The sequence below is a fragment of the Trachurus japonicus genome, chromosome 7 (genome assembly GCF_045865225.1).
Source record: "Trachurus japonicus isolate A0001 chromosome 7, Traja_1.0".
Taxonomy (NCBI): Eukaryota; Metazoa; Chordata; class Actinopteri; order Carangiformes; family Carangidae; genus Trachurus; species Trachurus japonicus.
In genome coordinates this window covers 32,224,670-32,237,665 of record NC_140913.1, presented here as the reverse complement: position 1 = coordinate 32,237,665, position 12,996 = coordinate 32,224,670, and the positions used below count along the sequence as shown (strand labels likewise).

Here is a 12,996-nt window from a genome sequence, read left to right as displayed (position 1 = left end):
GTCCCGTCTTATATTAGAGTGAGGCGTCTAAATGGGACAGGCTTTTATTTAATCCAGAACAAAACGCCTGCTCAGCAAAAATGGAAAATATAATATATTTTCCATATTTTCCAAGGCCGAGTACAGGAGACCAGAGTCTATTTGAGACTCGGCTTTTATTTGAGAATTTACGGTATATACAGTATACAGTATATAATATAATTTCAATGTATTTTGCATTGTATGAACTTGTATTGTATAAACTCCACAAATGGGCACCAACTGACAGTTATCATCACGTTAGCGTCTCTTTATTAAATTTAATGATGTATGTAAGAAACTAAAATTGTAAACAAATGGTCTAATAAATAGGATCTAACAAGATCTTCAGAGCAGTTTACTTCACCAGCTAAACTATGTTCCTCACCAAAATAATTTGTCTACAGTCCCTTAAAGATCAAGATTTTTTTTTTTTTTTTTTTTTTTTTAAACACATGGCCTGCTACGAGAAAAAGAAAATGGTGGCTCTCTGGTCTTTGGTGTAAAAACTAAACCCAAACAGTCAAATAGCGTTTTGGAAAGACGAGCAAAAACATCTTTGGGGAAATAAAATCGCTCACTGGCTGTTTTCAGCCTCAGATAACAACAGGGTTTTTTTTTTATCCAACAGTCGTCTACAGCTCATTCTGATCACTGTTATTTACTGTGAGTGACCGAAAAAATTAAAAAAAAAAAAATTAAAATCTTAAATCTGGTCATTGAAAACAGTTTGGGGCCAAAGTCTAGCTGCCATGTTCATTGTCATCAAGCTATTTTGCACCAACATGATCCGGCCAATGTATCCAATCTATTGATTCAGTCATGCACTGTTGTCATGATTTGGCAGTATATATATATATATATATTTATGTATATATAATATGGATATTAACGTTATTCAACAATACTAAATGTCAAATATTCACATACACTGGGTACAGAAGTAAACAAAAGCAACAGGGCTTAGAAGACCTGAGCAGTAGCCACCCATGCACTATAACCAAAGAACAAATCTAATATAATATAATATAGGCCTAATCATAATACATTATATTACCATAATAAACAAACGTTTTTAACATACAAATACTGTATATACAGTAATACAATGTCAGTGTGAATTATCAAAATTGTCAATCTTCCTGCTGCAGCTTTTTTCACTGCAGAGTTACTCCAAGTTTTTATCTATAATGAGACTGTGGAGTATCGGCTCGCTTTTCTCATCATGAGAATATAATACTGGCACTGTGTGTGAGTGTGCACAGCGAAATAAAATCTAACAAAATATATCCAGCTTAAAAAAATACCATCTGCATTGTTGTCAAACATAATACAAAAAATACAGATTATCTGTACTGAAATAATCATTGCACTATTGCTCTGGGATTTTTGTCATAAATAAAAACAAAAGAAGAGAAATAAAATGACGGTAAAACGGAGACATAGGCGCAAAAAAGAAAATTTTAAAATCACCGTTGGTAAGAAAAAAGTGCATAAATTCGCTTTTTAAATCAAGCTTCTCTACATCAACACAGAGAAATGACCTCAGGATCATTTGCTCTCAGTCACAGTTATCGCAGCTTCACAGTTTCCATAAATTAAAACCTAAAAGATTTCCACCACCTGCGGTCACATGGCGACAGATCCTCAGGTTAAAAACAGCTCAGATGAGCAGATTTACTCGTCTGTTTGGCCTCGATCCTAAAACTCACGGTTAGAAAGAAGCTGTGAACCGGGAGGAACCAGTTTCCAGTTCTGTTTTCCCCATTTAAACTCTGTCTTCACACTGAATCACACGACTCCTCTTTTAATTAAACTTTTTTGTTGTTTTTTTTATAAATCCTACCATCTTGATATGGTGATTAGCTTGAGTACTACATTACCCATGAACCTTAGCTGCTGTTGCCATGGAGAAGAAGCCAGATGGAGGTACTATGGACACTTTTGCCACTTAAGTTGTTGAGTACAAGAAAAATCAACTTCAGCACTCCTCAGGTTTAAAAGTTAACTTTTCCTGTTCTGTGATTGGATGTTGGATGTTTCTTTCTGAAATACACGGTAACACTTTATAATAAGTATACACTATTAAGCATTAAATACTGAATTCATCATTTATAACACATGGATACTCATTAGTATGTAGTTTATAAAGTTAAAAATGTTTTGCTCATCATTGATAAGCACTAACTGTATTTATAAACTACATACTAATGAGTATTCATGCATTATAAATGAAGAATTCAGTATTCATTAATGCTTAACTAATGCTTAATAGTGTGTAGTTATAATAAAGTGTTACCAAATGCACCATGGGAGTTGTAGTTAACTTCAACCCCAGCACAAACAGAGATATTTCTTCATCCAACATTAAAAGTCATGTAACAGTGTCTGTGATAAAGAATAAATGGGCCTTTTACTTCCTCCTCCCACTTTACAACAACACGACGGTGAAATTAAAACCTGGAGCTTTTGGGATCAACGAGCTGTTGAAGAAGGATCTTTGGTTCAGACACCCTGTCCCCGTTAGAAAACTTGATCCCAGATACACTGCTGATTACGACGGAGTATTACTGTGCGTTCACACCAAAAGCTTCCAAAGCGTCAAAAACGCTTGAGGGTGGGCGTCAGACAAGACAGCTCCCAAAACGGCAAATATTTTCAGCCGCTTTGGCAGCGCGGCGACGCCTGTTGACGCTTTGGACGCTCAGTGTTGCTGGGCTCTCATTGAAAATGAATTGACTTCCGGCGTTTTTGACGCTTTGGAAACTTTTGGTGTGAACGTACAGTTAGGGCCACATTGCGAAAAAAAACACAGACTTTCAAGAATAAAGTCGTAAATTTACGAGAATAAAGTTGTACATTTCCTACGAGACAAAAGTCATAACATTACGAGAATAAAGTCATAAATTTACGAGAATAAAGTCGTAAATGTCAAGAATAAGTCGTACATTTCCTACGAGAAAAAAGTCATAACATTATGAGAATAAAGTAAATTTACGACTTCATTCTTGTAAATTTACGTGAATAAAGTCGTACATTTCCTACGAGAAAAAAGTCATAACATTGTAAGAATAAAGTCGTAAATTTACGAGAATAAAGTTGTAAATGTTCGAGAATAAGTCGTACATTTCCTACGAGAAAAAAGTCATAAAATTACGAGAATAAAGTCGTAAATTTACGAGAATAAAGTCGTACATTTCCTATGAGAAAAAAGTCATAACATTGCGAGAATAAAGTCGTACATTTACGAGAATAAAGTCGTAAATTTACGAGAATAAAGTCGTAAATGTACGAGAATAAGTCGTACATTTCCTACGAGAAAAAAGTCATAACATTACGATAATATAGTCGTACATTTACGACAAAGTTTGTGATTTTTTTATTTGTCAATGTGGCCCTAATACTCCGTCGTAGCTGATGGACTTTATTGACGATCTATTGATTATTACTGCTGTATGATCGTTTAAAAAAGAAGCTGTGAGCTCGTCCCTGGCAGTGGTTTCTCACGTCTGATTGGATCTCACTACTTTTTTTGTTGTTGTATTTTTTTTTGGCAAAAAGTCAGTCGCTTTAAATGTGACATCACTGAGAGGAGGTTAACACTGAGTTTGTGTGTGGTCCTGAGTGGGGGGGGTGAGGGGTTGGGGGTCTGACGAGGACAGACGGTGCTGGGGAAGAGGGAACGCTGGGAATAATCTGGATGGATCTGATACGGTGAATAAGTAAATAAGGTGAGAAGAACGAGTGAAGGAAACAAAGATCCTCCACAGGTTTCTCTGTTAAATGTCTCTTGGCACCCCCTGCACTGTATTTTCTACCCCTGACTCTAACACTCTGCTATGTGGAGGCAGATGAACTCCTGAATGCATTTCTTATACTGCTGCTCAGTGGGGCTGCTGGTTGGGTATTGACCTGGTTGACCGAAGGGTCCCTCGGATTCCCGCATCTCCTCGTTCATCCTGGCCAGACGCAGCCTGGAGGGCAGAAGGAAAAAGAGTGTTAAAAAACAATCATTAAAGGGATAGTTCACCCAAAATTAAAAAATTTCACTCATTTTCTACTCACCCTCATGTGGACTAAGGGCTGGGAGAAGTTTCAGAGTCCTCCGTGCCTTCTCTGAGTTACAGCGGGGCTTCGTGCAGCACTGCATGTCCATATTACAGTTGCAAATGGATACCACTTTTCTTCGTAACAAAAAGACACACCAAAAAACATCCAAATACCTTCATGCTGCTTGTATGTAATGTCCGTCTTGTATTGAAGCCCCGAAATGCGAAATTGTTCAGAAAAAAATTAAATAAGTCTATATTTCAAGCTTGTTTGTAGCGGAAGCTCCTCTTCCTGGTTTGTCCAAATCGCGCGAGATTTGGACAATTTCGCATTTCGGGGCTTCAATACAAGATGGACATTACATACGAGCAGCATGGAGGTATTCGTATGTTTTTTGGTGTGTCTTTTTGTTACGAAGAAAAGTGGTATCCATTTGCAACCGTTATATGGACATGCACTGCTACGCTGAGACCCCCTGTAACTCAGAGAAGCCACGGAGGACTCTGAAACTTCTCCCAGCCCTTAGTCCACATGAGGGTGAGTAGATAATGAGTGAAATTTCAATTTTGGGTGAACTATCCTTTTAAGTCTGGAAAAGAAGACAAATAACTAGGATGAAAGTACAGTATGTGTGTAAATGAAGTGAACGTACAGTGTGACGATGTCGGCATTGGCCTGTTGGACGGCGATGCTCAGAGGGTCGTGTCCGTCCTCGTCGCCGTCGTTCTGCGTAGCTCCTCTTTTGAGGAATAAACACACCTGCCTGGAAACACACAGGAAACACTGAGGTTAATCAACCATTTCAAAGTTCTGTGTGTAGAGAAGCAGCTGCAGACAACAGGCAATGCAATACAATAACATTTTCATCTGCTTTCAAAACTCATAATACGTTTCTCTGTGAAGCTGCTCACGTGAGTGTTGCAAGTGAGATGCATTGGAGACATTCATGCTGCAAAATTTCGAGTTGTGTTGTCAGAAATGAGCAAAAACAAGACAAATGTTGTGGTCAATAATCAGACTGAAGGACAGCACATTCACCACGCTATGAGATAATAACAGAACGTTACCAGACAGAGTTGTTTTAGAGGTAAATACAGAGACTGCTTTCTTGAAAAACTGTCCCTGAAGGCAACGTGCATCAACGGTTTTGCATGAATTTCCCTCTAAAACAACTCTGTCTGGTAACGTTGTGTTATTATCTCATAGCGTGGTGAATGTGCAGGTCACAACTGTTTTGGAGTTGTTGGATTGTGTATTTGATGAGTTTGATGAGGGAAACCAAGCGTAGCTCTGAGCAGCTCACGGCTCTGCTCCGCCGTTCTAAAAATAGCTTGCACCGACAATTAAAGGGAACAAACCTACTGCTAAGACTATAGGGATTATGGCAATGGACCAATTTGCCAAAAATGTTGAACTATCCCTTTAAATGCTTCACTATGTTCATCACCCAGGTGTTATCTCAGGTCGGTGAAGAGCAGGTAACACTTTTATAAACTACTGAGTATAACTACAGACGTTATTTGAAGGAACAAACCTCGTGGAGCGTGTGTTTCTTGTGTTTCATGTGTTTCTTATTGAAAAGTGTGTTAGTTGATGATGAGCTGATTAAAATGCAGACTGAGGAGAACAGTCTCTTTCTGCCTCATCATGACTCACCCTGTGTGTCCCAGATACGTGGCGTGGTGCAGCGGGCCCCTCCCTCTGGCGTCTCTCTGGTTGACGTCAGCAGCGTTCTGCAGCAGGAACTCGCAGGCGATCAGCGAACCCTGAAATAATAAAAAAAGAAACGGCACCGGTCGGTTCAGCACTGACGACACCAACAACAACAACACACTGCTGTTAAAGGGACAACGAGGAGTTTCTATTTGGTTATAAAAAAGTCTCACGTTAATGTGGATGAATCTACGCTACCCACACTTGTTAAAGGGCCCATTTTCGATAAATATATCGTTTTGTCTCTATCGTTATTTTGTCATTATTAGCGGTGGCGGAGATGCTGGGCGAGCCGACCAGCGTTTCTTTACTTTCGGTTTCGTGGCGAGTCATGAGAATAACGCCACCGAATCGCCGTTTATGGTCGGAACTACGACGGTATGTGATCGTCTTCGAACCTCTGACTTTAATTCTTGATGAATGAAAACATGAGTCTGTAGTAGTGTGAAAACACTTCGCTTTTCCAAAACTCCTCGTTGTCCCTTTAAAAAAAAAAAAAAAGACTGACCCCGATCACGCCCTGGATGAGCGGCGTCTTCCCTTCGTCCTCGTCGTTCACCAGGTTGACGTCGGCGCCGTGAGCCAGCGCCTCGGCCATGACGGGAAGGTTTCGGGCCTTGGAGGCTTTGTAGAGCAGCGCGCCGGGATGAAGGTCCCGGACGTCCTCGGGGTCGGACGTCTCCGGTTCGGCCTCCAGCTCGGCTTCACCGCTCGAGTCCTCGGACACCTCGCACTCTGACAGGAAGTAGAAGAGAAACAGCAGCGTGAGACACATGTAAATGAAGACACTGCAGGTGAATAGGGTAAAACATTTTAAATAACAGATATCACAATGAAACTTCCCAAGTAAGCAATATCTAATGAAATATGCACTCATTTGCATACTGTATATTTCCAGAACAGAAATCTGAAAAATGGATAAAGCCACTTTCAAAATTCTTGTTTTATTTTGTTGACACATGAGAGTCAGAAGTTTTCACAGAGGAGGATCTTGGATATCTCTTTTTATCACTCTGTAAATGAGAAAATACTGTCACCAGCCCTAAAAAAAATCAAATTTCGCCCTGTTTTTAGGAATAAAATGTTGTATAAATCAGGCTTTGAATGATATATCAACAATCCCCTCTGTAAAAAACCTTCAGAATATAGAAAGGGATCAAACTGGAAGGTTTGGTGTCTGTAAGTGCTGCTGAAGTGGTGATTTCTAGCTCAGAGTCTGAGGAAAAACTCATTTTGAGGAAACGGCCTTTAAAAACTTGTACTGTAAAATTACATAGATTGTTAATGTCAATCGTACTTTTACGAAAATGCAAATGAATTTCACTACATATGATTAGTATAAAAAGGGAACTCACCCTCCTCTGTGACGCTGTCCACCACGGAGCCAAACACCAGGATGTCTGTGCTGCCGTCGGTGCTGCCTCCCAAGCCGCTGTCACTGCTCAGACCTGCCGGACCAGCAGACGCCACCACATGGACACGTTAGTTACAGTTACACTTACAGTTACAGTTACACCCATCTCCTTCAGGCTTCAACACAACGTCTCTGTGCAGCTTTTAGAGGCTGGTGCAGGGTGTGGTGAATGATGCAGCACCATGTGACAGGTCACTTACTTCGAGGCCCAGATCCCGTATCGAAGTAGGAGAAGAGAGAGTCCAGCTCGTCGGGACAGAACAGAGAGTCTCGTCTGAACTTCGCAGCAGCTGTGACACACAAGAAAGAGACAGAGTGAGGAAACCAGAGGAAAAAAACAAAACCTCAGCTGAGCCTGAGTTTGTGTCTCTCATGTATCAACATTAGATTTAAGTCTCAGAGCACCTGATCTTCATTTAAAAGAAGATAACGAGCACTTTCTGAAAAACCTAGCAGCCAGAAAGTTGTTGACACAACACTCACCTTTGTTTTGAAGATATTTTCCATCATCTGACTCAAAAAACATTCTGTTATATCACGTCTGTGTGACCAGATTTAACAAAGTTATGACTCTGACAGGGAGAAAGTACAGTCTGCTCCCTGTTGGCTTGGCTGTAATACAGGTGTAAATACTGTAAGACATAAGACTGTTTATTCATCCCACACATGGGAGATTTGGTTGTTACAGCAGCGATCTAACATTAAAGGAATAGTTCACCAAAGTAGATCGTTTTTTATTCCTCAAAGTGCATCTGGAGACCCGGGAGGCCGATTCCTAGTCCAACGAAAACTTTATATGAGAGTAATAGGGCCCGACACAAAAACGTCCATAAAACTACACAAAAACCATTTAATATTCCTCCACACTGCTCGTCCACTGCAATCCAAGTGTCATGAATGGATATAGTCCAGAGTTTACTGGAAACGACGTCATTTAGGACATTTTTACAGCCTAAACAGTCCTGGATTGCGGGTCTGACGTTCACACGTGCGAACGCGAAAGCATGCACCAGGCAAATTCAATACAGGACTGTTTAGGCTGTAAAAATGTCCTAAATGACATTGTTTCCAGTAAACTCTGGACTATCTCCCTTCAGGACACTTGGATTGCAGCGGACGAGCAGTGTGGAGGAATATTAAATGGTTTTTGTGTAGTTTTATGGACGTTTTTGTGTCGGGCGCTACTGACTCTCATATAAAGTTTTCGTTGGACTACGAACCGGCCTCCCGGGTCTCCAGATGCACTTTGAGGAATAAAAAACTACTCCGGAGTATTCATCAGCATGAGGGTGAGTCACTAATGACTGAATTTCATTTTTTGGTGAACTGTTCCTTTAAGGTAAAAAAAAAAAAAAAAGTAGAAAAATGTGCAAATATAAAGATATAAAATGATATAAAACAAAAGCGAGAGAGATAAAGACATTCTGTACAGTTTTGTGCCAAATTATTTCAAGAGTATGATGAACTAGAAAAAGCATTTCCAAGAATGGAAATGGTGTGACTGCTGATAGCAACTGAACGCTGTTGCAGAATTAGCAAATAATGCAAGCAGTGATCACCATACAAATGTTTGACCAAGGTCGGAATCAAACCCACAACCTCATGGTCATTAGACTTCCACTCTGCCTCTAGGCCACGGTGCACACACAGTTGCAGAGACTGTTGTCTGTTAATGATCTGCACACTGTCAACATCAAGAAAGCTTGAGAGTCAAGCTTGAATGACTTAGAATTTCAGGCTGAGAGCAGCAGGCTGAGAGCAGCAGTTTCAACATGAAGCAAGTTATCAGAAGTCAACAGAGGACAACTGGGAAAATAATTCACTATAATTGTTGTTGAGGCAAGATTTGAACCAGCAACCTTCAGGTCTCCAGACCAGCAAGCTAACCACTAGGCTACAGACAGAGACAGTATGTGAGGGGTGAAGAAAACCTTTGATAAGAGGATCACTGGCTTCTGCTTAAAAAAAAAGTAAGGAATCGAACCCATGACCTCATGATCAATAAACCTGTACTCTGCCACTTCGCCACAGAGAGCACAGACATAAGCATGTTGCCATTGTAATGTGATGATGTGCTGCAACGGTGGCAGAAGCAATTAATGCGTCTCTTAACGAACACCTGTAACCAATTGAGGGTGGGGGAGGGGAGCAGAATTCAACATCACATAACAAGATTGCTCAGCCTGGATTCGAACTAGTGACCTTGGGGTTGGCAAGCGGCCACCTTACCAACTGGACTACAGACAGAGTTGTGGAGAACTCTCAGCATTGGGCTGAATGAGAGCAGAGAGCTCCCTGGCTGCATTTAAAAAATATTTAAAATTATTATCTAAGTCTCTTTGCATTTTTGACCAGAATTTTAGCCAGAAGACAAGTGTGGCTACAAAACTGGAGAAAATAATTTGTCTAGAGTTTAATTTGCAGAAAAAGTTAAATATTTTAAAAAGTATAAATAGTTAAAAAGAGAAAAGTAATGCCGATAAAGTTCAAAAAAAGCTTTTGATATATGAATTGTTGAAATAGCACAACACCTAACACACTAACCATATGGCCACAGAGAACCTGAGTTACAATGAGCTTTATACTATGAGGAATCAAAGACTGTCCAATGACAGCTGAATAATTGGAATCAAAAGTCAAGCAATGATGTGAAATGACTGAGGCAGGAATCGCACCCATGACCATATGATCACTAAGCCTTTACTCTGCCACTCGGCTACAGAGAGCACACTGCTTTCAAGACTGTTGTCATTCATTGTAATGTGATGATGTGCTGCAAACTGGTACGAGTAATCAAGGAGATAACAAACACCTGTAACCAATTGAAGGCGGGGGAGGAGAGCAGAATTCAACATAACATAACAAGAGTTCATCCCTTGGATTCGAACCAGTGACCTTAGGGTTGGCAAACAGCCACCCTAGCCCCTACACTACAGTGGAGTTGTAAAGAAGAGAGGTTGAGACTTTGATGAATGTGAGATTTTTCAATGATGCTTAAAATAAAAAGAAATTAGTATAAATTAGCCACACCAAGTAAGAAGAGGACTTTTTTGTGACCTGTGACTATTTTTTGGTGAATTAAAATGAATTAAAAAGCACTTAACAGCAAGTTACAAAGTTGAGCTCCTTCTCCTGCTGCTATGAAAAAAATGCATTGAGCTGAATGGGAGCAGAGAGCTCCCTGGCTGCATTTAAAAAATATTTTAAATTATTATCTAAGTCTCTTTGCATTTTTGACCAGAATTTTAGCCAGAAGACAAGTGTGGCTACAAAACTGGAGAAAATAATTTGTCTAGAGTTTAATTTGTGGCCATGCTGACAGTTTAGCCAGAAAAACTCTAGAATGTTTTTGTGCCTCTCTCCACTCTAGCACCACTCTAGCTCTGCTCGTTAGACGCAACACACACCCATTATAAAGCTGAAAAAAATCAGAAAAAGTTAAATAATTGAAAAAGTATAAATAGTTAAAAAGAGAAAAGTAATGCCGATAAAGTTCAAAAAAAGCTGCACGTTTTGATATATGAATTGTTGAAATAGCACAAAGTATGAAGGACTAGAAGAAGACCGTAAAAAGGCGGAAGAAAATGGCCAAACAGAAGAACAATAGTGTGACTGCTTCCAGCAGTCACACTAATGATAAAGATTGAAACTTAAAGCTGAGAAATGAGAAGCTGAAGCTGAAGCTAAAACAAGAAGAGGAGGTGACGTACCGGAGGAGAGGGTAGAGGGCGAAGTGCTGCCGGGCTCCTGTCGGTATCTCCGTCGTGCTTTGGACACGGTGGTGGCGCTGTTGTGCCTCCGACACTTCTTCACGCTCCAGCGCCGCTCCGGCTTCCTCTCTCCGTTGATGAGGATCTCCGTGGAGCCGAGCTTCTTCAGGAACTTCTTCTCCACGTACTTGGCCTTGATCCAGGCTTCTTTCTCCTGCCTGCAGACCAGACGACGACGACACACCACAAGAGTTTAGTGTTTGAAAAGTAATAAACTTAAATAACTAATATGACCGTTTCTGTATAGACTGAAACGCCTTGTTGTTTACATTCTACTTCCGGGTAGAAAACCAGCACGTAATTTGAATGAGATCAATAGTAACGAACGAGAGTTTAGATATCATATTTTTCACGTCCTATCACCGTTTAGACAAATCTGAGATGATTGAAGAAACATTACTATTTCTGTGTGTGTGTTTTGTGTTGCTATGTGTATTTATTCAGTTTGGGGGAGTCACAGTGTCGAGAAAGCATCAGTGGCTCAGCTGACAGGGACAGCTAACGATAGCTAAGCTAACATCAGGACGTCAGCTGTTAAAACCCTCCCGTTGTCGGACACGACATGAAACTACTCCAGTTAGCTCAGTCATGTTGTAACTAAGATATCCGCTGGAGAAAATATTTTTTCATGGACCGTTTATTGAGTCACTGAGTTATTAAAGTTAAACAGGTAGCTAACCGTTAGCCCAGCTAATCTATGATAACCATGACTAATTACAAAAATGTGCACACATAAATAGTAATGTTTGTACAATCATTGGTTTTATAAACTTTACAAACATCAGATTAGTCTAAACGGCGATATGAAAAATTAGATATAGCGAAACTCTCGTTCGTCACTATTGTTCTCATGCTAGTTTTCTAACTGTTACCCAGAAGTAGTTGTAAACAGCAAGGCGATTTGTCCGTGAACTGTAGTTTAGGTTTAACTCCCACCTTGAGCTGGAGGGCACTGGTTTCTTCAGACCTTGTTCCTGGTACGATCCTTCATAGATGTGGTTGATGACGCTGTTTCCAAGTTCACACATCAACTACAAAGACAAGAGATGTGATATTAATGCATCTGCACCTGTAAACCCTCACTACTTCACATTTTATATCTTGTTTGTTAAATCTAAATGTGAAAACAACAAGGTTCTTTATGCTAAGCTAAGCTAAGCTATCTGACAGCTAGCTGCAGCTTTCTTCTTCTCCTCCATCCAGTATTTTTTAAATATGTCTTAAATATGTCTTCTTTAAATGCATTAACAACCACTTAACGACTCAACATCACAATAATTGTCTATTTCATTCATCAGGACAAACTACCTTTAATAACTCTGGTTCCCATGAGTCCAGTGTGAGCGATCGAACCTTCGAACAGTGAACCCCAAGACTCCTGCAACAACAACAAAAAAAGGCAATTTATGATCCTCCATCAAAAAAATTAAAGGCAACAGTGGAAGAACAACTTGACTTGAAAGCAGCAGATCTCGTCCAGCACAAGAAAACAAAGATCATGGATGGAGGTCAGGAGGCTCCTGGGGCCTCAGAGTGAAGTGACTGTTCATGTTTATTGTTTGGCAGACAAAAGATAACACAAAAATAACCTAAACAACTAAATACATGTAATACTAATGAGTATAGAACGAATCGCCTTTGTTGTACACTTCCGGGTAGAAAACCAGCATGAGAACAATAGTGACGGATGAGAGTTTCACCTATCTCATTTTTCATGTCACTATATCACCGTTTAGACTAATCTGATGTTTGTAAAGTTTATAAAACCAATGACTGGACAAACATTACTATTTCTGTGTGCACGTTTTTGTAATTAGTCATGGTTATCATAGATTAACAGGGCCTGTTTAACTTTAATAACTCAGTGACTCAATAAACAGTCCATGAAAAAATATTTTCTCCAGTGGATATCTTAGTTACAACATGACAACATGACGTCCTGATGTTAGCTTAGCTACATATAAAGTCTCGTTCGTTACTACTGTTCTCATTCAAATTACGTGCTGGTTTTCTACCCGGAAGTAGTTGTAA

At 39.9% G+C, this 12,996-nt stretch overlaps 1 protein-coding gene across 2 annotated transcripts in view; it reads right to left on the bottom strand.

Annotated features, from left to right (window-relative positions):
* Positions 1-12,996, bottom strand: part of LOC146985140 (arf-GAP with coiled-coil, ANK repeat and PH domain-containing protein 3-like) — a 103,017-nt gene that overhangs the window by 3,512 nt on the left and 86,509 nt on the right. Inside the window, exons 16-24 of one of the 2 annotated variants that reach the window (XM_085782894.1) lie at positions 12,274-12,343; positions 11,902-11,996; positions 10,906-11,123; positions 7,396-7,485; positions 7,137-7,238; positions 6,290-6,516; positions 5,725-5,834; positions 4,721-4,831; positions 3,931-3,992 (exon numbers count right to left, since the gene is read on the bottom strand). In XM_085782894.1, coding sequence (XP_085639020.1) covers positions 3,931-3,992; positions 4,721-4,831; positions 5,725-5,834; positions 6,290-6,516; positions 7,137-7,238; positions 7,396-7,485; positions 10,906-11,123; positions 11,902-11,996; positions 12,274-12,343 — 1,085 coding nt within the window. The remainder of the gene's footprint in view (positions 1-3,930; positions 3,993-4,720; positions 4,832-5,724; positions 5,835-6,289; positions 6,517-7,136; positions 7,239-7,395; positions 7,486-10,905; positions 11,124-11,901; positions 11,997-12,273; positions 12,344-12,996) is intronic. The other variant, XM_085782893.1, reaches the window with a different exon arrangement.